Source organism: Microchirus variegatus, assembly GCF_963457635.1.
Source record: "Microchirus variegatus genome assembly, chromosome: 1".
Lineage (NCBI taxonomy): Eukaryota > Metazoa > Chordata > Actinopteri > Pleuronectiformes > Soleidae > Microchirus > Microchirus variegatus.
The window spans coordinates 21,213,595-21,240,772 of NC_139802.1; the positions used below are offsets into that span (position 1 = coordinate 21,213,595).

Genomic DNA, 27,178 nt, shown 5'->3' on the forward strand with positions numbered 1-27,178 from the left:
TTATCTGAGCTCTTTGGTGACTTTGAGAACTTCGTAAATGTCATTGGAAAAGACTGTGGTGAAGTGGGGGCGTGAGTTCTTGGACATGAGGGTACAGAGGGGGATTTTACCAACATTTTCAGGATCCTCGATGTCCCAGATCTCTGGCATGCTGCAACCGGGCCTGGTTTAAAACAGAAGACAGGAAAGAGTTGATCAGTCATGGAAAAATATTATTCATCCAGCAGCATCTGCTGAGTTTCCGTCAGCCTATCACACGTTGATTGAATTGTGGTGTTCCACAAGGCTCTGTTTTAGGCCCCATACGCTATATATTTCTTTTTAGTCACACTGATGAAAAACGTGAAAACAAACGTGGTTCCCACTCGGGTGTCGGGATACCTTGTTTGCCTGGTGCACCAGGAATCCTCCAGGACAAAGAAGTCGACTCCCAGCTTCATCAGATTACTCTTCACCGTTTCTCCAGACATGCGGCTGTACATGGAGTACACCAGCTTAGTTCTCTCCCTGTGAGGAGGAGAAAACATGTATTGTAGTGTTGACACCACATTAAATTATTGGCCAATTCTACAGATTATCAGAGATCCCTCTTTATTAAAAATAAAAATATGTTGTGCAGTTCCACGTTATCACTTCTCTGACCTCAGACCAGCGTCTTCATAGTGGGGATGGTTGACGATGGGTCGACCTGTGGACAGCTTCACACTGGCCATGGTGGGCATCGCTCCCGCAAACACAGAGTCTGTGTCACAAAAATTCAATCAAACACCATCAACGACATCTTTTAAACCATTCAGTCGTCTCTGTGAAACTTTCATTTTGGATGAAAGTTCCACATTATTATTTTCCCTAGAGCTGCAACAATTAATCAGTAACTAAATCTTTAACTATTATTTATAATAGTGCTGGTCAACGTTGACGCACGTTAACGCATGACGCATTTCCGTTTCCACTGACGTCATGTTTACGTGAGTCCCGATTGTTAAAATGTAAAGACTCTAAAGTAACGCTAAACTTTAAAAACAGAGGCCCATATACGCAGTACACAGCTACGCTGGTTATTTGTAGCGCTGCTCTTTTAGTTTAATAAATAGTTTAATGTTGTTTAATAGACTACTCCAGTTACTGAGCTAACTGGTAAACAGCACTGGACTACGCTGCCTCAGCATGTAACCATGACGTCACATGTCTTTTTCCGGTCAGTCGTCATGGAAGCGCGTCATGCGCTAACCTGCGTTAACCGCCATTAACACGCTTAACGTGCCCTGCACTAATTTAATTCTGACATTTATGGCACAAAGTTATTGTTAGTTGACAGCCTAAGATTCAAGATTCAAGATTCAAGATTCAAGATTCAAGATTCAAGATGCTTTATTTATCCCGAGGGAAATTATTGTGCAACAATTGAGAGGTAAAAGTGTAGATGTACAAGTGTTAAAACATACATAAAATAAAATAAAATAAAATAAAAATAATAATAAAAATAAAAATAAAATAAAATAAAATAAAATAAAACAAAAAAAACGCACCATGTTAAAGTTTACAATTCTAAAAGACTGTGCTGGCTTCACTCACCTGGACTGGTGTTGTCCTGGATCCAGTTGAGCAGCTCCTCCTGTGGCATGTTGCTGAACTCACCAATGATCGCCCACTGGGCCTGAAGGTTGGCCACTCCCTGGATGGCCATGCCGGCCATTACTGCAAACACCAAAACCTGGTGCTTGAACCTCTCTCCGACCCAACTGAACAACTGCCATCACAACCAGGACGCAGACAGAAAGACAGAGTAAGACCAACAAAGCTGAAATAAATGAAATATACACTGCTATGGTTGTGTGTATGTGGTGAGTCGCAGACCTGTTTGGAGCAGACGAGTGAGGCCATGATGCACATGTGTGGTGTCAGGAAGAGCTTGAGGCGCATGATGAGGATGGCGAGGACAGTAAAGGCCACCAGCTGTAGACTGTGGTACACCAGCTGGAGGACGAGACCACACATTCACGGTCAGTCTTTAAAAATGATGTATTATGAAATGTACTGCAGGCTGTTTTATTCCTTTACAGGGGACATATTATGCAAAATTTACTTATTAATCATTTTAATACTTATGTTTGGGACTCTGGAGGCCCTATGAGTCGGTAAAGTGTGAAAAAAAGACGACTCGGTCATGTTTTTGTGGCCCGCCAAATCAACTTTTTAATCATTTTAATACTTGGGACTCTGGAGGCCCTATGAGTAGGTGTCTTTTTAAGTCTGAAAAAAGAGTGGTCCGCCTCTAAGTACAGGAGTTCCGCACTCATTGCTACGTCACAATGAGACATTCCTGGAATTGTTGTCTCGTGGAGCTCTGCTTTGTCCCTAAACAATGCGAGAGTGCAGGCGAGGGCAATAGTATCCAGAAGAGCGGAAGTTTGCAAAGTGTTCTATTCTTGGCTGCAAAGTGCAGCACAGAGTTCTACACAAACTTCCAGCCTCAGAGGATTTGCATTTTATATATGACGGCAATGTGCCGAGAGAGTCGGCAAATGATGGCTTTTCCAAATGCTAACTGCTGTTAGCTGCCGGAGCCTCAGTGACGCTGACATAGTTTCCTGTGTCTCATTTGCATTTAAAGAGAGAGGCACTCAAAAGAGAGCGTTCTGAACAGGGCTGTTTTGGCAGGGATTGAACTGCTGTGGTGCTTCATCCTTAAATCGTTTTGACTAAAGCATGTCGGACATGTTAATTAGGACACCAGGGAACTAGCTTAACTTAGCTTGTAGAAATAGGGTATAATATGTCTAGTTTAATGGTTTGATCTTCAACTGCTAAATTTTAATCAGATCATGTGTGAGCAAATGATCGTACTAAATCTGAAAGGATTCCCTACAGGTGTTCCTGAAATATTGCAGTAAAGGAGGAGTTAAAGGAGAAAAAAAAAACAATTGTTGGTATTGGTATTGTGAGGTCACAGCGACCTTGATATTTGACCTTTGACCATCAAATTCAGCACAGTTCATATGTGAGTCCTTATGAGAGACAGTGCTTAGAATGGGGACAAACATCATGTCTCATGCCACCAGATGTCACTAAGCACGGCTGAATAAAAAATTATGCCTTTATAATCATAAAAAAATTATATGCTCCAGTTATTTTAAAAAGGCCTTTTCTGATGCTGTGTATAATCACATGTGAGGGAACACAGCGTCCTTCACTGTGCTGGTGCTGCTGCTGCTCACTGAGACACACGAAAAAGCAATTATCGCAGAAACTCAAGGAGCTTGTGGATGAAACATCTGAATGTTTCTCCCGCCCTGGGAGGGATATTAAAGAAAATGACACAAGGCAGCAGAACAAAAGGCAGAGAGAGATTTCACAGCAGAAGGAGAAAAGGAAAAAAAGAAGCTCCCTTTCATTTCTCAATAATGAGAAAAGGGAATGAAAACCACTTGGGGAGCTGGTTGGTAACTGAGCAGATGCAACATGCACTGGAGGAATCTAATAAAAAATAAAAATAGGTTTAGAAAAGTGGAACGGTGTTGTAAAAAAAAAAAAAAAGTTGCAAAGTTCACACTGAGGTGCTGCTGAGATGATGTTTGTGTAAGTTGACAGTAGCAGGATGTTAAAATAGCTTTCTTTATTTCCCCTCCTCACCTCTCCTTTTGCAGCCATCTCAGACCTGAAACACACACAAAGTGACAGCTCATTTAAAACGACAATAACACATCTATGTACGGAAGAGGATTAGGGCCACACAGGAAAACATATTTCAGTTCTGACTTTAAACATAGAATTATGAGTTTTTGAATTGTGAGGTTTTAGAATAAAGAATGGGATTCTGATTTTTAAGTCAGAATTCCGAGTTTTAAAGTCAGAACTCTGAGAATAAAGTCAGAAATTCTGCGTTTAAAGTCAGAACTCTGAGAATAAAGTCATAATTCTAAATTTTAAAGTCATAATTCTGAATTTTAAAGTCAGAAATTCTAAGAATAAAGTCATAATTCAAGAATCAAGAATTCACTAATCCTCTTCCGTATCTATGGACTCATCATTCAGCTAAAGTAAATACGATAAAAAACAAGCACTCACCCCGCGACTTCGTCAACATTGTCCCTCTTGCCAGACGTCTTGTCTCCATCCCTCAGGAAGCGGACGATATCCTGGATTGTCTTTAAAAAAAAAAAAATTAGAATAAAACCCCCCCTCCTCCTCCTCCTCCTCCTCAAAGCCTCCTCAAACATGCCTGCTGTGCTTTGTCAAATCAACTCATGTAAACGTAGCTTAGCGTGGGTTTAAGCATAATGAGATTAGATGACGTATGAAAATATATTTATATACATGTGGAGAAAACTCATCCTGCCGAAACCTCCCCACTTATTTAAAGCCAGTTTAAAGCAGTGGCGTAGGCAGAAATAATATTTTGGGTGGGCCAGTGCAAAAGTGGGTGGGCCATCTTTGCCCAAAAAAGGAATTAGAACTTAAATAAATAACACCAGAACAAAACCATACCTTTGCTGTTTTGATAAACAGCAAAGGTAAGAAGACATCTCTGCTTGTATTTCTTGAATGTCAGTTGTTGTTTTGCTCTTATTTTGGGGTTGGATCCGTGAATCTTGGTCGTAGAGTGATAAAAATGTTACCGCTTGAATCTGAGGATTCTCCACTGTCCAGTCGACTTGTGTTTTTTTTGTTTTAATAATCACGCTGACTCTCCGGTGCCGCTTTTCACTGTGTGCGCTGTAACGTTTTTTTCCGCTCCTGCTGGTTTGATCCATCAGTGTTTAAAGTGTGTTTCGTTAACATAAGAATGGTTCATACGAGCTTTTAGCTGAGTTTCTGACCTTTCTGTGGGTATGCAGCATGTATGTGTTTATTAAAATTAGATATGATTCTATGACGTTTATTGTCGCTGCGTGGGGGCAGCGTCAGTGCAGTGCAGGGATAAATCCGCAGGTAAACCCGGCGCGTTACCGGGAGAGAGCAACTGTGCCGGGGAACAAACGTCAGTGTCTGTGCCGGGCTAACATTCTTGTGGGCTAATGACTCTGAAATGTATTTCCTTTACATGCATGTTTTTTTTTTCTACAAACAAAATACATTTTTATTATACTTGGCTGGGTGGGCCAGTGAGTAAACTGGGCAGGCCAGTGCCGCCCAGGCCCATTGCTGGCTACGCACATGGTTTAAAGAGAAATTACTGCATGTTGGTCACTTTGGAGGATGGAGTTACTTCCATTAAGTACACAATTAGGCTATTAAATGGCCTAAGATGACGACAACATCATGATGAGTTTGTAAAGATCTGAGCCTGATAGCAGCCGTTTTCTATTATTCACACCTTTGCTTTGTCGCTATACCTTCATTTTGCTTTCTTTAACTATTCCTAAGCCATGGTCTGGGAAACCACATCAAGACTTACCCTCCCAACTACGAGAGCCACCACCAGCATGTTGATGGGCAGCAGCAGTGTTCCGAGGTAACGGAGAGGAGTCTGACAGAGAAAGAAAATCAGAGACAAAAAGAGGTCAGGTAAGGACACACCACGAGAGAGTGTGAGACAACAGTCACCGAATGGTGTTAAAATTCACAGCACAATTCTGGTTCTCTCTCGCTCTCTCTCTCCACTCAGCTCTGCTTTGATATAAAACAGCAGGAATGCTTGTTTTATTTCTGGTATTTACTGCACTGGTAAAATGTGTACTGAACTCAAATCCTGTGTCACCTTCAGTTCCATGAAGTCAAACTCTGCAGCACACGTGTACATCATCGTGTGGAAGTCCTTGTAGCTGGTGAACTTTGACTTGATCAGTCCACTGATGTGAGCCTGGAGAGAAAAATGAAAATTCACCATGTCTCATACACATTTAAAATGACATTACTCAGAAAAAGTTAGAAATAATCGACAAGAATGTCCCTATGAAAAGTTCATGCTTCAGTGATATTCTACCATGAAAACAGGGCATTTAAGTAGGATGCAATGGTCATTTCTTTATCTCAAACAAGCGCTAACAACAGTGGTGGCAATACCACAACAAAACATCTCGATGTGTCAATAAGTTGACAATTGGACACGTGCATTCAAAAGTTTACAGAAGGTTAACTTGTGTTCATCTGTAAAGTTTATAGAGCATTTTAGGTGCATTCAGAAATTGAATCCAAAAGAAAACATAAAAAAACATGCTGTACATCAGTGATAAATAAAAAATATATAAACAGAGGACCCAAAAGACGCAAAAATGAAATGACTCAAAACAACACAAATAAAAACAAGCCATACAATAAAAAAAAGAAGGTAAAATCAACATCTCACTGGGTTGAAAACCAAAGTTTTCAAAAAACTATGTTCCAAAAGTGGACAATGAAGAGGCCAGTGATCAGTGTGACCCATTAGTTGACTAGTAGATTAAACCTTGTCAAAGATATAGCACTTAAAGGAATTACAATCCTGGTCAGAGGTGGAAAGAGTACTAAAATATTCTGCTCAAGTAAAAGTACCACTATTTTACTAAGTACTGGCCTAAAATTGTACTCAAGTTACTACAGCTATTCTTTAAGCGACTGTCACTTACATCGTCTGAAGCACCGAGGATGGTAGACAACATGAATTTGAGCAGGACTGTGGAGCCGACCCACGCCAGACCCTGCATGACCTGAGGAGGAGGAAGAAGAAGAGATTGACACTGTTAGTCCGTCATAAATACACTCACCAACACATCAGCCTCAGACAGGAACAAGGAAACGGGCTTGAGGTGTTTTGTTGTGTTGGTAGCAAACCAGAAAAAAAGTTCCTTTTTTTTACCTTTGTGTCTTTAATATTAACTTCTGAATAGTCATGTGACAGATTAATTAATAATGAGACAAAATATTAATAGTAAGAGAGAGAGAGAAGCAAGTCAATACATACCCAGATAATGATACCAGGTTTAAATACTTTAGTAAATTGGTCCCTTAGTGCAATGATTGCCTGAAAAAATATCCAAACACAAAGTTATAAAGTGACAAATAATAATAATAATAATAATACATTAGGTAAGTTAATGTAAAATAAGATAAGTTAAGATGAGGTATGGTAAGGTAAAAACAGATTAAGTAAAACAAAGTTAGGTAAGGTAAAACAATTTAAGTTAAATTAAGATGAGGTAAACTAAAATCAGATTAAATAAAATAAATAAAACAAGATAAGGTAATTCAGATTAAATTAAGATGAGGTAAGATAAAATAAAGTAAGTTTAGATAAGGTTAGTTAAGATAAAGTAAGATAAACTAAGTTAAGATAAGGTTAAGTAAGTTGAAATAAGGTAAGTTAAGATAATGCAAGTTCAGATAAAGTAAGGTAAGAAAGGTCAAATATAGGAAGGGCAAAATAAGGTAAATTAAGATAGGGCAACATAAGACAAGGTAAGATAAAGTACAGTAAAATAAGGTATGTTAAGATAAGGTAAATTAAGATCAGACAAGATAAGTTAAGGGTAAGATAAGATGATAAAGTAATAGTCTGTTGACTGTTGACATGTAAATGTATCTTGCAACACATGCTTCAACAGTGATAAAACAAACAGACATAAACATCACAGGCTGTACTTCTCGTCTGGTTAGACTCAGTAAATCTCTACATATTCAGCGACTGCACACCGGATTCAAAGAAAAGGTCCAACTCACCCAGATGGAGACGAGTGAGGAGGCGTAGAAGGACGTGAGAAGCATGGAGTTACCAAACATCAGGATGAAGCAGACGCCGAGTGTGACCTGTGGGGGGGCAGGAGGAGGAAGCTGTTACTTGTTGAAATCCTGCAGTAAATGAGCGTTGAGCTTGTGCTAAATGTGTGATGCAGGATAATTTCCTCAAAAATTCATTAAAATTATTCCTTAAGATGTTTGCAAATATTTTCAACAGATCCTTGTTCAGGGTGATGCTGACTATTATTATAGAAAAGTTCAAGTCATTCCGAGATACTTTTTGTTTTTTTGAAGAAAGTCAGCTCACTGTCAAAGTGCATCAGGGCAAATAGATTATTTCCTGAATTTCAAAAATTCATTAAAATTATTCCTTAAGAGGTTTGCAAATATTTTCAACGGATCCTTGTTCAGGGCGATGCTGACTAGTATGATGGACAATGTCACTTTTTTTTTTTTTTTTTTAACAAAGTCACCTTACTCTCAAAGGGCATCAGGGCAATAGATAATTTCCTCAAATTCAAAAATTAATTAAAAGTAATCCTTAAGAGGTTTGCAAACACTTTCAATGGATCCTTGTTCAGTGTGGTGCTGACTATTACCATAGAATATTTATTTCATTTCAAGATATTTTTTTTTTATATAAATAAAGTCACCTCAAAATCCCTCCCACTGTCAAAGTGCATCAGGGCAAATGTATCATTTCCTCAATTTCGACACTAACTGCCGGCATGTTCTGCCACGACTGCCTCTGGACAGCAGCAGGTTTGTCTGTGCCGCAAAAATAAGCCTCTTCTGTGCTGTTAAAAATCACTTAGAACCTCTCCAGAGGTTTGAACCGATGTCTCAATTTGACACCATTTGTAGACTATAATCCTATTAAATTCACTTTTTGATGCTAAATCCCACACAGTGATGAGTGGAGGATAGTGGGATGACAAGAATACCACTTCATGCAGTGCTTCATGACTTGCTGTTCATCTACAGGTTCGTCTACAGAACCCAAACCTTCACTTCACAGATCAAGCAAGAAAAATGTCTCGATCAAATATTCAAATTGTTGCAGTTAAATTTTCCGGTTGCTCAACATGTAAACTGAACCATAACATGACTAATTGGTCATGTCTCAAGCTAAATGATTGGGAATTATCCAGTTCTACTTATTGTCTTACATTGACATGAAAATTGTCATGATCCAAGATTTTCAAATCAGACAAACCTGATGAATATCAAATAAATAAACCTCTGTATGAGGTCAAATTAGGGAGCAGAAACACTGGTAAAAAAAAGCATCAGCTGTACCATGTGAGTGACCAGGATGGACTGCATTTTGCCAGGGCCGAGGTAACCCAGGATGTACGACGCAAACAAAGAAGCCACCTGAAAAAAAAAACAGAATTCAAGAAACATCTAAGAAAACACATTTCTACAATCTACAAATTACATCTCTCACAAAAACCATATTAATTACAAAATGATTTGATCAAATTATCAAATTCAAGGACCAATTCCCTCAAAATCCTGAATAATATCACTCATTTAACCATACATATTTAATTTATAAACGAATCCAAACACAACCTCGCAATGAATTTTTGATGACATACTGTAACTGAGATTTGATCACATCAGAAGTGGTCGAACGTTATTCGCTTCCACAAGCAGTAAATGAGAGTGAACGGCCTTTGATGGGCAGCCAAGAAAAACGAGACGTAAAAAAAGGAACGGCAGCTGTGAAATAACTCTGCACCGAGTGGGCGTGGACATCTGAGGCTTAACTGATGCTGAGCGCAGACGCTGTGCGTAGACGCTGTGCGTGACCTGTGATTCAAACTGTGGCTCTTCCGTCTGTCTGGAAGAATCTTTTTCCAACGTACGCCGTGTTTGCAGAGCTTTAACCCTGAGAACACGGAACATTTCGGCTGCTTTTTTACAGTATAATACAGAGGGGATAAGAATGTAAAATATAGTGTCCTTTATCCATTTTTTAAGCACAACCTACGCAATCTGATGCAATTTAAACCAACTATATAAACACACCTGAGCAAAAAGTAATCAAAATGTTGAAAGACGTCACAGTTCACTTTCACTTGTTTTTATGAACAAAAAAGAAAAATGGTAAATTCTGTGACTTCTGCACAATTATTGCTACTTTATATCACGACTAAAAACGCAACATAAAATGAATCATAACGTATCTTAACAACACATAAGACAACGAAAAAAACATGCATTTTTGTCCATATATGTCCATAGATGTCCATATAAGGAGTTGTGTATTATTCCCACGGCAAGTTACGATTGGTGCTACTATGGTAGCTACTATGCATGACGTCTCCAGACTGCAGGCCACTGATTGGTCATCAGTGGATTGGAAGTGATGTCCGACACGAGAATCAAGCCGAACAATGCCGAACCGTATAGCAGTTAAAAAGGAGTCTGGTGTATTTAGCGACATCACAAAAAGATGGTCAATTCTGTGACTTCTGCACAATTCCTGCTACTTTAAATCACGACTAAGAAACGCGATATAAAATGAATCCTAACTTTGGCTCAACAATTAATTTTTTTTAAAAGCCTGAATATGTGACCTATAAACACCCCCCTCAGGATGTCCATATAAGGAGTTGTGTTTTACTCCCACAGCAAATGACGTGGGGGTTAATTTTCTCATTCTTTCACCTCAGTCTGTCCCTTTGCTTTCATTTGTTTTCCTGCCTCTTCATTTCTTTGCCCACACTGAAACCTCCCTCACCCCAAAAACCCTCTGCTCTGAGGCCTCTATTCTTTCTCTAATCTCTTCTGACCAATCTCCTTTTCTCACCCCATCTCTTTTCACCACATTCTCTCTCTTTCACTCTCACTGGCTCTCTTGTTTACCTGAGTGAGCAGCACAAACTGGGCAAACTGCCAGGGCAGCATGAAGCACAAAGTGGAGACGCCGAGAGCGACCATGGCACTCCTGCTCGGGCTCCGTGTCCTGGGGAGAGGAGGGAAAACAATAACATATTTTATTATATATACACACTACCGTTCAAAAGTTTGGTGTCACCTATACAATTGTTGGTGTGTTTTCCATTGAAAGTCACACTTTTATTCATCAAAAGAGTTGCAAAATGAATGGAAAACATAGTAGTACACATTCCATTAAAAACCAGACGTTTGCAGCTAGAATAGTCGTTTACCATATTAACAATGTATAGAGCAGAGGTCACTACCAGGCGGACCACGGTCCGAGTTCGGACCCAGACCCGTCCTGTACGTAACGGGACCTACAGTGAATAAATTATTTAAGTATTTTAAATATTGACGAGGTGCTTCTATTTTGACCGGCACAGCTTCTCTAGACTTTACGGTACTGGTTGAGCGAATCCGGAAATCCACTGACCAATTGCATTCGACTTCAGCAATCCCACGTGACGCCACTATAAGCCAATCAAATCTGTGCATCCTGCTAAATATGGCGACCCTGAATACGGACAGATGAAGGCAGTGAGGAGCGAGTGACAGACAGGGAGCGATACATGGAGAGAAGACGGAGAGAAAAGAGAGTTTACAGCGAGAGAATAGTGCGTTTACAGCGAGAGTAGACGGAGGCGAGTGAGCGATACAGGTAGAGAAGAGTGTGCCAGAGAAAAATAATTAACATGGCGCTCTCTAAGAAGAGAAAAGTGGACAGTGAAAATAGAGCTTTCAACTCAGAATGGACAGACTCATTCATGTTCAATCTTCCACCTGGAAACACAAAACCAGTCTGTCTCATATATTCAGAGACAGTGGCACTTGTAAAAAGTGGCAACGTGAAACGCCACAATGAGACCAAACACACCCACTCAAATGTGAACTTAGGTCACAGAAAATAAGCACTCTCAGAGTTTCTTTTCCTTTAAGAGAGAAGAAAATTATACATATGTTCAGTGTTACATCTATATAATTCCATAAAAGTGACAGTAATGTTCCGGACCTTTGGTTGAGGAAATTTTCTCAAAGTGGACCTATTAGAATTTTAGTTGATTATCCCGGGTAAACAATGTATTTCTGATTGATTTAATGTTATATTCATTGAAAAAAGTGCTTTTCCGTTCTTCTTCATGGTTGCCCCCGGGATCAGGGGCATCGACAAAAGCGTCATAAAACCATGTCTAACTTCAACAAACACAGACATGCTGCATACCCACAGAAAGGTCAGAAACTCAGCTAAAAGGCAATATAAACCATTCTTATGTTCATGAAACACAGTTAAAACACCGATGGATCAAACAGCAGGAGTGGAAAAAAACCACCACAGCGCACTCATTGAAAAGCAGCACCGGAGCGTCAGCGTGATTATGTAAACAAAAAAAACACGTGTCGACTGGACAGCGGAGAATCTACAGATTCCAACGGTACCATTTTTATCACTCTACGACCTAGATTCACGGATCCAGCCCCAAAATAAGAGCAAAACAACTGACTTCCAAGAAATACAAGCAGAAATGTCCTCTTACCCTTGCTGTTTATCAAAACAAGTTATTTCCACCGGAACAAAACCACTTCTAATGGAGAACTACACTTTCCAGCATGCTTTGGGGACAAATCCCGGTCTGATTGATCATTACAGAGCGACATTAGATCGTTCTGATTAGAGAAAGGCGAATGTCCGCACAAATGCGTCATATGCATGTATGTATGTCCTTTTGACGTCCTTTTTGACCCGAATGAAGTGATTCACATGCATTTGGAGACCGGGGTCTGATTCTACCGGTTTAGAGGTTTAAAATGAGCTGTCAATCACCCTAATTGACCAAGGTAAGCCAGAGCTATGGTGCTGTGTAACTGAAGACGCTGCAGAGCCACAGAGTTGTTATTACGCACCGCACAGGAAGCATCGATTTACAGCGAGTTATCATACTTTTTTTTTCAAAACAAGTTATTTTTAGATCTGTAGTGACATATAAATAAAATTAAAATAGGGTTTTTAATAATTTGGTACCTAAGAATTCTCAAATGGCACAGATGGTGCCAAGCTGTGCCAAAAGTGAGAACGCCCAGACATCTCTTTAATAAAACCTCTGTAATTTCACTCTGCTTCATTTCAGCAGCATTAGACTTTGCACAGCTCATGTCCACGTTGTTATATGGCCTCTATGTGTTTTTAAGCTCCTACTACATATTTTAAAGGTGATATTTGCTTTAAAATGCAATATTTTTTTAGGCGAGAGAAAAAAATCCTTCAGTTATGCTGGGTTCCATGTACATTTACTCTGACACAGTAGCATCTACAGTGAAATTTACACCTCTGGTGGAATCTCACAAGTGTTATCTTCATAATCCACATAGAGCTAGTAAGTGCAGAGGTTTACTCTATTTAGTTTGGGCATGTCATTTTCGAGCAGGGACTCCAAAAAGAGGGACAGGGACGAAGTGGTTAAAAAATATGGACATTTCTAAGTGATCCCAATACTTGAACAGTAGTGTAGTTTCAGAAGGGAATTTGTTAGCAGTTTGATGGCATAAACTCTTCTTGTCTCCACCCGCCCATGCATTGCCACTGTATACATACAAACACTCCCTCAGTCAGGGGTGATATTTTTTGCCTGAGAGAGCATTTAAAATGAAGGATGCAGCAAATCAATTATGTCTGGGCTGGTTATTACAGGGTTCCCACGGGTCCTTGAAATCCTCGAAGGTTTGTGAATTTGCAAAAAAAAGAAAAAAAAAAGACATCAATGCCCTTAAAAGTCTTGAAAACTGACCTAAATAGACATGTGTCATTGAAAGTGCTTGAATTTTGCGCAAAAAAAGTTTTGCACAAAGCACACACTTGATCACTTGTTGTTCAGCATGTCCTTAATTGAGTCGAGCAGTGACAGAGTGACCTGGATCCTAATGATTAAAGAGGTGGTTTTACCTGAGGATGTAGGTGAGAAGCAGCATCTGCAGGACGAGGAAGGGGTAAGAGAAGCTCTCCCTGAGCGGCGGAGTCCACATCACACGAGTGCTCTGATGAGACGCACAAATAAAAGTGATTAATGGCTGCATTGCAGCGGACGGAGAAAAAACAAGTCAAGGGAATTCATGGGCAACACTGCATTACACAAACATTTTCTTTTTTCAGGGGGAAGAATCAGCTATTTGATAATGTTTCTCTGGCGTTTTCTTTGCCCTCAGTGTGTCACCTGACAAGGTTGAAGCCTTTAGGTGCACCCACATTTTTGATTGTATCGCCTTCAACATCAAAAGGCCACCTTTTATAGCTTTCCATATATTTAATATAATGTGAATGATTTTTTAACAACAATAAGTAGTAGAGAAATGATTTTCTTTATTTTCAGCCCAATTATATACAAAGAAAAAGAAAGTGTTTAAAGTGCTGAAATTGAACATTTAAACCATAAACTAAAATATTAACAAAATAAAACATTTCCAAATAAAAGTGCTTGTACTTAAATGAAAAATCAAACTTAAACATTTCAAGTAAAATAAAAGTGGTAGTGCCCCCTCATCTGCCTCATCTGGTGCACACAGACAGCCCTTTTTATTTCTGCACACCGCCCCTGCGCAGTGCTGTCCCTCTCCTGCATCGTGCCGCACAGCTCTCAGGGCTCAACTTATTCAACGCAGACTGGATCATTTCTCTACACGCAGTTTTATCCTTACATAAAAACAATGATCTTTATGACGACGATCGAGTACAGTCACGATGAAATGCAGGGTATCCGAGTAGATCGTAGTAAAACATGGTGACAGACTCTGAAGAGCAGAGCGCACTTTTCATTGTTTTCACTCCGGGCTCTCAATCTTTGTGTAGAAGACGCTTTAACGCTGCAATTAAGGGAATAACAGATGCATCAGATGAGCTGAGCACTTAAGTTAACTGCTCAAAGGGAGAGAGACAAGTGCAGCCAAGTTTCGCTTTTGCACAAAGAGACTTTCCAGCATTTAATAGCTGCTTTTCCACAGTGTACTTGCTGTGTTTCGGCCGCCAAAAATTCGGTGCATCCCTAAATATAACATCTTTATTGACAAGAACAATGTTACGATAATAATGACACACTTGATAGTGTGACTTGGGTTTCAATTGGCACCTGGACAAGGGAGCGCTCGCCAGTTACATGGGGGCGCTAAATCCTTGCTCCCCGGGTTAGAAAAACCTGTGGTGTATAAAAAAATCTATTTAAAATAAATAAACAAGCAACACTAAGCCTGGCAAGTAAATAATAAGTGCTTATAATGCACTGGGGGAAACCCTGGAGATGCTGTGCTTGTGAAAGAAATTTATGTTTTCACCCGAGCAGCGTCAGGTGCACCAGTGCGACCCTCTGAAACCTGGCACAATTCAGCATTCAGAAACGGAAGCACCACGACGTGGGACTAATTACAGTTTTATTGTGCATCAAAATAAAAAAGCAGTGACTTGATTGTGGTCAATTTCCACAGTGATGCGAACAAAAAACGTTATATATATAACATATATATACATACATATATACGTATAAATATATATATATATGTGTATATACATATACACATATATACAGGTAAGGTAAGTCAAGTTAAGTTAAGATGGGGTAGGATAAAATTCAGTTAAGACAAAGTAAGGTAAGGTCAGATAAGGTAAGGTAAGTTGAGATAAAGTAAGTTAAGATAAGGTAAGGTCATTTTAGATAGGTAAGGCAAAATAAGGTACATTAAGATAGAACAAGATAAGACAAGGAAAGATTAAATAAGATTAGGCAAGTTAAGGCAAGATAAGATAAAATAAGGTAAGTTAAGGTAAGATAAGGCAAGGTGAGATACAATAACGTTAAGGTAAGTGAAGTAGAGATAAAGTAAATTAAGACAAGGTAAGGTGAGATAAAATCAGCACTCTTTGGGTTTTAGAGGATTTTAAGCAGACTAAAACTAAAGCAGATGAATTATTATGTTAACCTTTATTTTAATAGCAGTATTGTATTACAATTGTTTTGTGACTGTAATTTTCACATTACGCTATGGGCACTTTGCATTTATCCAGCGCGTTGCTGCCTCCACAATAATCACAGCTGTCACAAACCCCCGTCGACATGAGGCGAGCAGGTTTGAGGTTTGAATGGGCTGACGGACACTTGTGAGTGTGTGGAAATGTCAGTGTATTGATCTGGGAAAAACAGAGAGACACTATTTGTTTTGGTAAAAGAAAAAAAGGTGGGAGGAAGTAATCTGGCCGTGAGCTGAGTACCAGCCCCAAAAAACAACTCTCAGCTCCGTTTGTGTGCGAGAAATACTGTAGCTCCTATCAACACAGCCTGTTCTTCTCTGAGAGGCCTTTTCATTACAGGTTTTACACATTTCAGAAGCTTTGAGAACCTCACAGAACTACAAAGCTTCAGCATTCAAAAAAAACCCATAAGTACTGAAACCAATAGCACAGGGATCACACTCACTTCGCCGTGATTGAAGAAGAAACACATCGTGGTGACAACGCCGCCAAGCCGACTGCCACTGGGAGGGAAAAATGGAAAAAAAGCTGGTTGAGACAGTCAGAAAAGGTCATCGGACATCTAATTTGTCAAATCCATATTTGCCAACAGCCGACTTCGGAGACTGAAGAACAGAAGACACTGTGTTACCTGAGGTAAGCGCCGTAGATGAAGAACAGGCTCATCATCAGGCCGTTCTGCAGGAACACGCAGGCCACATAGAAATACGCTGGGTCGCCCATTCCTAATGCACACAGACAAAATAACAAAGATGACAACAAATATTGAGCAGGCGATGGTTCTCAAACTGTGGCACGCAAGCTTCCTCTGGTGGCTTCCCTCTTGGCCCACAGATGAATAGATGGGAGAAAACAATTGTTGCTTGCAGTCCTTCATTTTATAGACACACAATGATGCGATTAAACACATCACTAGATCACTAACTATGACTGCATCAGAAAAGCTCTTCTGATCAGCAAAGATAAACGGTGAATAGTCTATTTATAGAGCACATTTCGAGTCTCGACAAGTCACTGAAAGCTGCTTCACACTACAGTTTTTCAGCCACATTCACTCACACTTTCATGTGCAGCACATTTTTCCATCACTCGTCTTTCACACACTGCTGGCACCACTGTCAGGAGACATATTATACCCTATTTCTACAAGTTAATCAAGTTCCCTGGTGTCCTAATGAACATGTCTGTGACATGCTTTGGTCAAAATACCATAAGGATGAAGCACCACAGCAGTTCAATCACTCTGCCAAAACAGCCCTGTTCAGATTGCTCTCTTTTGAGTGCCTGTCTCTTTAAATGCATATAAGACACAGGAAACTACGTCAGCATCACTGAGGCTCCGGCAGCTAACAGCAGTTAGCATTTGGAAAAAACGTCATTTGCCGACTCTAGCCACCACATTTGACGTCATATATAACATGTAAATCCTCTGAGGCTGGACATTTGTGTAGAACTCTGTGCTGCACTGTGCAGCCAAGAATAGAACACTTCGCCGACTTCTCTCGCTCTTCTCCGCGAGACAAAAATTCCAGGAATGTCTCATTGTGACATAGCAATGAGTGAGGAAGTCAACATTGCATGTTTTATCTCCTGTACTTAGACTGAGGCGGTCCACAAAAACATGACTGAGTCATCTTTTTTCACACTTTGCCTTCTCATAGAGCCTCTAGAGTCCCAAACATAAGTATTAAAATGATTAAAAAGTTGATTTTGCATAATATGTTTCTTGTAGTGTCTTGCAGTGCTTGTGTTTCAGGTGCAGCATAATTTGAAGAAGAGCTCCAACAACTTGATGAAAGTTGGGTCACTTGAGACAAAAATAGCCCACGAAAGAGGAAGTAGTTCTGGAAAATCCCTGGCCAGGATTTTAAATATATTTTATATTTATCTTATAGCTATGTTTTACATATATTACATTTAAAATTTTAACATAAGGTAATTTGAGATAAGGTAAGGTAATTTTAAATAGGTAAGATATGATAAGGTAAGGTCAGATAAGGTAAGTTTAGTAAAGCTAAAGTAAATTAAGACAAGGTAAGGTAAGATAAATCTACTACATTTAGTTTTTATGTTGTGATTATTCAATAACCACAACACAAAAACTAAATGAAGGCAATAATATAAAGCTTTTCTTTTTCTTTTTTACTGCAGCTGTACAACCGGCAAGGACTTTTAGCACCAGAGTTATTTAAACTTAAAAGCGACATAAAACTACTAAGGAGATTTAAATGAGCAGCCATATTTTCTGGTGAGGGGAAAAATGCAAGGGATCATAAAAGAGCTGGATTTATTATCTGGGTCAGTTTTCGAGAACATATTCTCTTTAACCTAAGTCTGGCAGAAGATAAAAATATAAATATATATATAAAAAATATAGTACGCTGAATAATGATGAACACGCGTTCCTCTGTTTTTACTGGTGACTAAAAGGTTTCTTCACACCCTGAGACTGAAACTGTGTTTCTCTCAGCATCTAATTAATTTCCTTTGCAGCAGTGCCATCAGTCAAATTAGCAGGTACACAGAACAGATTGAAAAGGCTGTAACGACTAACAAGACACTAAGGAGTGTGTTGATGTCGTTAAACGCTGTTTCATCACCAGGATTCGTGTGGAGATCACAACAACACAAGGGAAAAGAGGCTGAAAATATAACCAACTATCTGCAGTACACGCTTGCAGAACATGACTGTCGGCCGTTACGCGAGGCGCCACGTGTCCTGATGTACACACTGTGAAAACAGCCCGAGTGTATTGACCCTGGTCTGCCTCGCTTCACTAATGAGACAGAAACACAGAGATGGCAGCTCAACAAAGGATACTTTTTACTTGTTTACTTGCCGCGTTTTTATGATTATGGAGAAATTTAATCTGCAAATGAATATAGGGAAGGGAAAAAAAGTGCTCATGCATAATGAAGGGAAACAATTCTTTCCTTCAGGGTTACAATAATAATCACAGTTTTTCTCACACTGTTGTGTTTAGCAAGTCCTTTCCAGTTTTTCTCAGATTTTCAGTCCTTTTAATCAGGGGTGCAACAATTTATTGATTACTCATTTATTAATCGATTTTGATAATCGATTTGAGTGCTTTTATGAACACTTTAATGTGAATATTAAATTCTTTTTTGCTCCATATAACAACAGACGGACTTGATTTGAGAAAAAGACGGATGCTGAAACTTTCCACGAGGACATCACGGAAGAACAGACAGCCAGCAAGATGCTAACCCAAGGCGAGTTGTTTATTAATGGAATCATTAGTTGCATCCCAAATTAATAGTTGTATGTGAGAGCAACAAGTGATGGGCATTTCTAGCAAAAATGTTATTATTCATCAAATATTCTAAACTCCAGCGCATGAGAGCTAGTGAATCTAACACAGGGTTCACAGTGTGTTAAGCAGATGGGGAGCAGTTAACAAGATGCATTCACAGACCCTGGTAAATGTCATCACTTCTGCGTAATCTACTTACAGGAACAGCTTCAAGATGCATTCAAGAAGCCTCTTCAATTTTTATCGCTGCTGAAGACCACCAACTAAATGCTTGCTCCTGCTGCTACCTTGTGATAATAGATGCACCACAAATAAGGTACTGGAGTAGAAACACTTGTTTTCATATATGCAATAATTCATCAAACATTTGTCTTGCGTCTTTTTCAAATATCATGAATAGTCAGCGTAACTGATTGACCATTCATATATCAAGCGAATAATCGACTAACCATACTAATAGCAAATAGCTATGTGTGGTTGGTTGTACAGCTTGTTACTTTATGCAGTTTGTTCTCCATGTCGCCATTTTAGGATCTTAGGGTGCACTTAGTGCAAGTACCTCATACAAGCCTGCTGAACTATGCCTTTAAAGGAATAGTAAAGGAATTGTTCAATACAACTCCAGATTTGGGTTGCTGTCCTAATAAACAATGGTAGAACACTGATTTGCTGATTATATTTTGGTTGGAAATCAAGTGTCAAGTGGAGGTAAAAACTGATTTTTTAGAGCCTATTTGGTTGATTTGTTCAGTTCCTTCTGTCTGATTTAAATACAGTACACAGGAGGCACATGTGACTGCCAACAAGAGAAGAAATTCATCAAAGGCTGTGAAGACATTAGTCATGCAGTTCAGCCCGTGCGACTCATTTTAAATGTCAGTAGCTCCAGGTCATTAGTGTCATATTATGAGTTTGTGTTACCATTGCACCATTTCCACTAACTGTCTGTGCTTGTTTCTTGGGTCAGGATTCTTCTAGAGTTTTCACTGTTACAACGTTGTTGTTTCTTTTACCTCATCAGGTAAAGTTGAAAATAAAGAACATAAATAAGTGTTTAAAATAAAACAATTCAGTTAGCTAAGCTTCTGTTAGCATTAGCTAAGCTGACAGTGTTCGCTGTCACCGTTACAAAGTTTTTGTTTTTAATTCATTAGCCAAGGTTGAAAATAATAAAGAACACACATTCCATTTGCTAAGCCACTCTTAGCATTAGCTCAGAATTCTTCTAGTGTTCACGGTTATAAAGGATTTTTTTTATAAATAAGTTATAAAGTGTGAAAATAAGTGATAATAGATGGGAACTGATAAATAATTGACTGTGTTTCTGTTTAGATCCAGGGTTTTGCTTTTTATGACAGGACAGTAAACGCAAAAAACACCCAGACCACTGTTATCCTTTTTAATTTTTTTTCAAATCTTTCAGGTTTGGTCAATATTGACTTGTTCGGTGATAAAAATGGATCTCCATGGCGACCGCATGTACCTTCACAGCTGTCCACGGGAGTGAGTCCTTCCCCTCTGTTGATCGACCAGCACATTTTTGTGGGTATCCCAAAGTAGCCCATTACGCCTGTGTACGTGCGGTACCAGCTGGCCAGGACCACCTGTGGACAAGAGAGGACAGACGGCAGAGGACAAGAGGGAGAGAGGACAATCAGTGTAAAGCCTGTTAACAAACATGCCCAAAAAAGACCTTCCTGCCCTGTTGTCTTTGAGGAGCACGGACACATTGTTGTCCTGAAGTAGTAGATTACTTTTCCAGAACAGTTTGTTTCCCTGCACTAAGTGTATTGATCTCTTCTGCATCTATGTCGATTTAATTAAGGGAATGCAAGAATGCACAGTGGCTAGAATTGTTTGCCTTTCCGAGTTTGTTTTTGATTATTAAAAAAAACATCACGTAAACATAATACACATATTTTCTGCATGTCAAACAAAACAAATTTCTCCACAAGCTTCTTCATAACAACAAAAATTCATAAACATCATCTAAAGAGATAAACACACCGATTTTCTATTAAGTGGAGAAGCGGAGATGGGAGTTAAGTAAATGAGACAAAACACTCCCATCATAGCAAATGATTTGGTTTGGTTGATTAGAGACGGCAGCTCACAAACCTGACCTGAGCTGCACTGTGAACCATGTCATTACAGCAGTACAGCCTACAACTGACAGGTTTCATTTCAGCCTGTGGTTGAGATAATGAGAAGCTGCTCCTTGGATGTTTACTACGCTGCTCGTTGCTGATGAGAAACAAAGATTAGAGACGACTGAATCCATGAGCACCCAGATAAATAAAGGATAATGTGCAGAAATTCAGTTGGAAATTCAGACCCATCTAACAAATAAAATGCATTAACAGTGACATTGATAATGCTACTTTATATGTGAATATGTTGCATTTTTCTCGTAACGCATGTTTCACTGCGTATTTAGCTAACAGGAGCAGCTAACGAGATGCATTCAAAGACCCTGGTAAATGTCATCACTTCTGCAGGATCTGCAGTAGGGGTTTCACTCTCAAATGAGCGGGGGGTCACCGAGTGTCTAGTTTGGTCAGCAAGGGGCCACTCAAGCCAAGAAAAGTCCGACTTTTTGAGAAAACGACATCAAAATAATAATATTTGTGATGATATTTGACAAAAGTTAAAAATGAAAAGTGTTACGTTTATTAATAGATTCATAAATAGTATATGTTTATGTTGTGAACTAACTCCAATTGATTGGAAGTTTGAGACCTCTGATCTATAGCATATTGAGCTTAGAGGAGAGGCTTCAAGATGCATTTAAGAAACCTTGTAAACGTCATCACTTCTGCAACCTTTTTAGGCATTTTAGGTAATTAGTTTTGTATTTTTTAATACATAACAGATAGTCAGAGGAGTGAATATCAGGTGAAGATTACCTCCGGATAGAGATTAAATCTCTTGAGAGTGTTAATAACCAGGGGATGCTCTGTGAGCCGATCGTTCATGACCATGTGGAGGCCTTCCAGGAAAGACGGCGCCTCGATAATGGTCTTGTAGTAGGAATAGTACAGACCCTGGAAGTGAAATAAAAATACACACCAGAAATGAAAATGATAGAATGATACAGGAGATTGGTGGGTGGAGAATGTGAGAAAGAGAAATATGAAGGCAGAGTGATAAGGAGGTAGAGACTCGCATAGAGACAAGTCACTAAATATAACTACAACAGACGCAGCTTTGATAGAGGCAGGACTGAGCTTCACAGCAGCCCATCTGCTAACACTCAGTCAATGGGGCTGGAACTAATGATTATTTTAATAATCAATTAACCTGTTGATTACTTTCTTGATTAATCAACACACTCAAAATCAAACTGCTTAATCTATTATTCTAATAGATTAATAATCAATGAATTGTTGCAGCCCAAGTAGCAAATATAACAGTTCACTATCACCTTCAGCTTCACCTTTAAAAAAAGAAAAAAAAAGTGTGGCTGAGGATGTGAATATTGTGGTGCACAGCAAACACCAGCAGCTTTTTCACGCTTGTTGTGATGGTGACGCATAAAAACATCCTAAATTAGCTCACACTGACTTTGTCCTTGTCGCAGCGGCTGAAACAGAAAAGTGAATCGGTGAAATCTGTAAATTAAAATGATTTGCACACCGTTAACTCACAGCTTACTGTATGCTTTGAGGAGCAAAGCCTGCACGGCTTGTACTGTTGCAAGAGGAAGTGAAGTTATCCTCTGATTGAGCAGATAAAACAGCACTGCAAAAGAGTTGATGTTTGGTCTTATGACACCTTTGCACAGGGCTGTGCACAGGTTGACTGTACAGCTTCTTTTGGACTCACTGGTCAGAGTTCACCTTCCTTCAAATGTGTTAAACAAACTGGGACAGGGATGCAAAGTCTTTGGTCAAACTGTGTGAGTCTATTCTTTACTGTAACTTCAGCTGGACATGCAGAAAGCAGAAGTTTGATGGCTTCCATGTCTTTTTGACTGACCTCAATTCGGCTTCACTGCTGCAGAGTTCTTCCTTACTTAACAAATAAATCAAGGATGTTCGGGTACAGACTGTGAATAAAGCCTGTGACTCGGGAAAATTTAAAATTTGTCAGTAGCTGAACTATGTTTAGATGTTTTGTGTGGCTGTACACTAATAGAAATACGGGTTCCAAAAGTGTTCTTCTACAAGGGATGAGGTTCTACCTGGAACCATTTGCTTCTGAAAAACCCCTTTTCAAGGGTTCTTGGTAAAATTAGTGGTTCCAGTAAGAAATATTTTGATCCAGAGAACTCTTTAAAACGCCTTTCCTGAATAAAGGGTTTTTAAAAAGGTTCTTGGTAACACTAAGGGTTCCAGGTGGAACCTGGTTCTACCTGAAACCAAAAAGTGTTCTCCTATGGCAGGGGTGTCAAACTCAGGGCCACATCAGCATAATGGTTACCCTCAAAGGGCTAGATGTAACTGTCATAAAGAATAAATGTAACTAAATGTAACCAAATATAACTTTCTGTATTTATTACTTATTCGATTTCACTGGTCGCATGATGCATATACAATGATACACTGCAATCTAGTGGGCGGTGCCGTCACATTGAAATGTAGTTTATGGTCAACGCACACCTTCAAGCAGCATAGACCTATTTTAACATAGATTTTTAAGACCAATTAATCACCGCGGGCCACATAAAATGACGTGGCGGGCCACATCTGGCCCCCGGGCCTTGAGTTTGACACGTGTCCTATGGAGACAAGCCGAAGAACCGTATATGGTTCTACTTAGCACATTTATTTTTAAGAGTGTATAACGTTTTACTCATAGATCATATTTGTTTTAGCACCAGGAAACTGACATTCGTGGCTCTTTCTAAAAAAGCTCGCTCCCTGCACCAAAGTGCACAGAGAAAGTCATCGATTTTACATCACAGCACACAGGAGATGTTGATCCACGACTGCCTGCATCACAAAGTTCAACTGTGTCATTACGCAAGTTCTGTGCTTGAAATGATTTGTTTAGATTTACCTCAGAACAAACTTACCAAAGGAGGCATCAGTAGACCAGCAGCTAGTGTATCCCGATGAGCTAAAACAGCTGATTTTCACAATGGACTTTGGTGTACCGAATACATTCAGTATTTTGGGGCTGATCTTTGTGGTTCTCACTTCACTAACCTCACATAGTGCAAAGGAAAAGGTTCAGGCGCGGAACGGGATTGAAACGACTCGCATAGTGCTGCTTTAAGATCATTACATTCCACACCTACAGCATCACCACCCTCAAAATACTGTTCATGTGGCAGTAAAAACAACACTATTTACCATTTCTGTGCGAAAGGCCATCTCCTTCTCCAGGTTTGACAGGTGTGAGAAGTGTCTGTCGTTCTCAAACAGCTGTGAGAGATGGTACCTGAACATGGGAGGAGACACGTGTGTGTGTGTGTGCACAAACCAAAGCGAGCACAGCTGTAAATGTTTGGGTCAGAGCAAACATGCAGGTCGAGTGAGTGACTCACCAGTGCAGATATCCAGTCATAGCAGCTGTGGACAGAGAGAGTTCACTTTCAGTGCTGCTGAACACAACAACAATTAAAGCCACTTCCTGTTTGATTAACTGCAGCAGTCTTTGGGAGAAGGGTAGCTGAATCAATCAAACTATGTTTGTATATAGCACTTGTAATAATGCACATAAAATATCAACATAGAGCTCCACACACACAAACGTCTGTTTTTGATATTAAAACATTGATTTTGCATCATAAATGGTATTATTAAGTATACGTGTGATATCATGATGCAATATTTCGAAAAAACATGCAATGAATGTATGTATGAATGATCGTGGTGGTCGGAGGGGCTGTTTGGCGCACGTTGGCAGCCACGCTTCCATCAGTCTGCTCCAGAGCAGCTGTGGCTAAACGTAGCTTACCACCACCAGTGAGAATGTGTTAATTAATAATGGCCAATTTGTAAAGCGCTTTGGGTGTCTAGAAAAGTGCTCTAGAAATGTAACGAACAATAATAATAATAATATTGTGAATGTTGTTTTTTCCCCACTTTTTGTTCTCTAGGCCGGCCCCCTCTTGACCACAATAGATGAGCATTGGCCCCCAGGTCATTTGACTTTGAGACCCCTGCTCTATACATTGTTAATGCGGAAAACGACTATTCTAGCTGCAAACATCTGGTTTTTAATGGAATACGTACATAGGTGTTTCCAGTGTTCTAATGGTACATTGTTTGCTAATGGCGTTAGAAGGCTATTGGGTGACTTGAAAACCCTTGTGCAATGATGTTAGCACAGCTGAAAACTAAGTCTATTAATTCTGCAACTCTTTTGATGAATAAAAGTCTGACTTTTAATGGAAAACACAAAATAATTGTATAGGTGACCCCAGACTTTTGAACGGTAGTGTACTTAACATCACTTTATAAATGAATATAGATCCTGCTGGTAGTTAGTTTTGTTTGGTTAAGAACAAACCATAAAAAGAGACAATTGTAAAAATTGTTTTAAGGCCTGATTGTATGTTTACGCTCTGATTATTCCATTTCATCTTCATCATGGGGCCACACAGTTGTGTAGTGGTTTGCACTCTTGCCTTTGCAGCAATAAGACCCGGGTTTGAGCCCCAGTTGGAACGAGGGCCTTTCTGCATGGAGTTTGCATGTTCTCCTTGTGTGTGCGAGGGTTTTCTCCGGGTTCTGCGGCTTCTTCCCACAGTCCAAAAATATGCAGATTTGGGGATGAGGTAAATTGCGATGGACTGGCGAACTGTCCAGGGTGTGACCCTGCCTATCGCCATATGTCAGCTCTGATAGGCACAGCACCCCCCAGATAAAGCGGTACATAATATATGGACGGATCTGTCCAAGCATATCTATACCTGTAATTTTACTAATAGGGAACTTACTAAAATGGTTTGAGTAGGTTCACACTTTTCTTTCAGGAGAAAAACATCGTCACCATCTACACAAGTATTTTTTTTAAATATCACAAGTTATATTGTTAAATGCAACGTTCAGTGTTATCACACATCACGTGTTTTCCTATGTTATTGTGCAGCCCCCTTATAAACACATTTGACACACACACACATTCAATTCATACTACTACAAATGAACAAAACATTTAAAAATGGTTGAATAACACAAAAGTAACTAAACAAATACATAGAGTAGAACAGCTTAAAATAAATAAAATAAATATAAACATATATAGAAAACCTTTGTAAAACAACAAAAATAATGAGGGTTCCCAAATATGAATTGTTTAATTATATTATGGGTATTAAATCCGATTTTGAGGGAATAAAAACATTTAAGAATATGTGAAATACTACGTGATAAATCAGAGCAAATATGAGCTTCAACTTTAAAGCACAGAAAAGTGAGAAACCGTGTGCAGCTGCTTTAAAACCACACAAAGCGACTTTGCTTCGTTTTTTTTAATGAATCGCTAACAACAGGCGGCTAGCTGCTGAGCTAACGTTAGCCGACGGATCAATGGCAGCGATAAATTAATTTAAAGGCTCCGCTAATGCTACAAAAACATGCACAGAACGCTAGCACTTGTTAGCAGCTAGCAGGCTAACGATCCAGTAACTTACCGAGGAGGAGAGTGACTCCCAGCTTCGCGGCTGCGGAGGGACTTAGCCCGAGCTTGTGTCTGATGCCCGGGAGCCCGTTTGGGTGAGAGCCGGCGGCCGCTTTGCCCTCTCTCCCCGCTCGCCTCACGTTACTTTTACCACCGGCGGAAACAAGCGGGTTTCTGTCGCGGTCAGCCTGGGTCGCTGGACTCTTCCCGGTCTGTTTTCTGTTCTTAGCCACCATGGTTCACACGGAACAGACCAGCTGAGGCAGCCGGGGAGCTGTTCGGGAGAGGGGGGATAAAGATACCACAGGCAGGGCGCAGAGCAAGCGCCGTGAGCTGAGCTGAGCTGAGCTGAGCTGGGCTGAGCAGCTCATCCGCGGGTGGCTCTTATCTGCTCCGCGGATCTGCCCCCTTTCACTACCCGAACCGAGCGACGCGTCCACACACCGACCCAGGGGAAATGTAGTGAAGCTTTGCCCTCTGTCGGTCAGTTCTTGGTACTACAGAGAGCATCGGGTTGTAACCATGGTAACGGTGTAGCGTACTGATTAAATAGGCAGGGGCGAACGCACAGAACACGCATACCAGGCAAATGCCGCAGAAAATGCCTACCCCCCCCCCCACACACACAACTATAAAGCCTAATATGTCTAATATCTATCTATCTATCTATCTATCTATCTATCTATCTATCTATCTATCTATCTATCTATCTATCTAT

At 39.8% G+C, this 27,178-nt stretch overlaps 1 protein-coding gene across 1 annotated transcript; it reads right to left on the reverse strand.

The window, feature by feature from the left end:
- dpy19l1l (dpy-19-like 1, like (H. sapiens)) lies at positions 1–26,696 on the reverse strand (the record flags this gene model as incomplete). Its single annotated transcript, XM_083899157.1, has 22 exons — positions 1–163; positions 382–507; positions 643–742; positions 1,576–1,750; positions 1,858–1,977; positions 3,634–3,658; positions 4,069–4,148; positions 5,399–5,470; positions 5,702–5,803; positions 6,549–6,629; positions 6,884–6,943; positions 7,639–7,725; positions 8,956–9,033; positions 10,534–10,633; positions 13,544–13,635; positions 16,059–16,116; positions 16,245–16,338; positions 20,372–20,492; positions 21,795–21,932; positions 24,186–24,273; positions 24,380–24,404; positions 26,474–26,696. 22 exons carry the CDS (start codon positions 26,694–26,696, stop codon positions 1–3), a joined length of 2,208 nt encoding a protein of 735 aa, XP_083755283.1.
- Positions 26,697–27,178: the final 482 nt, after the last annotated feature.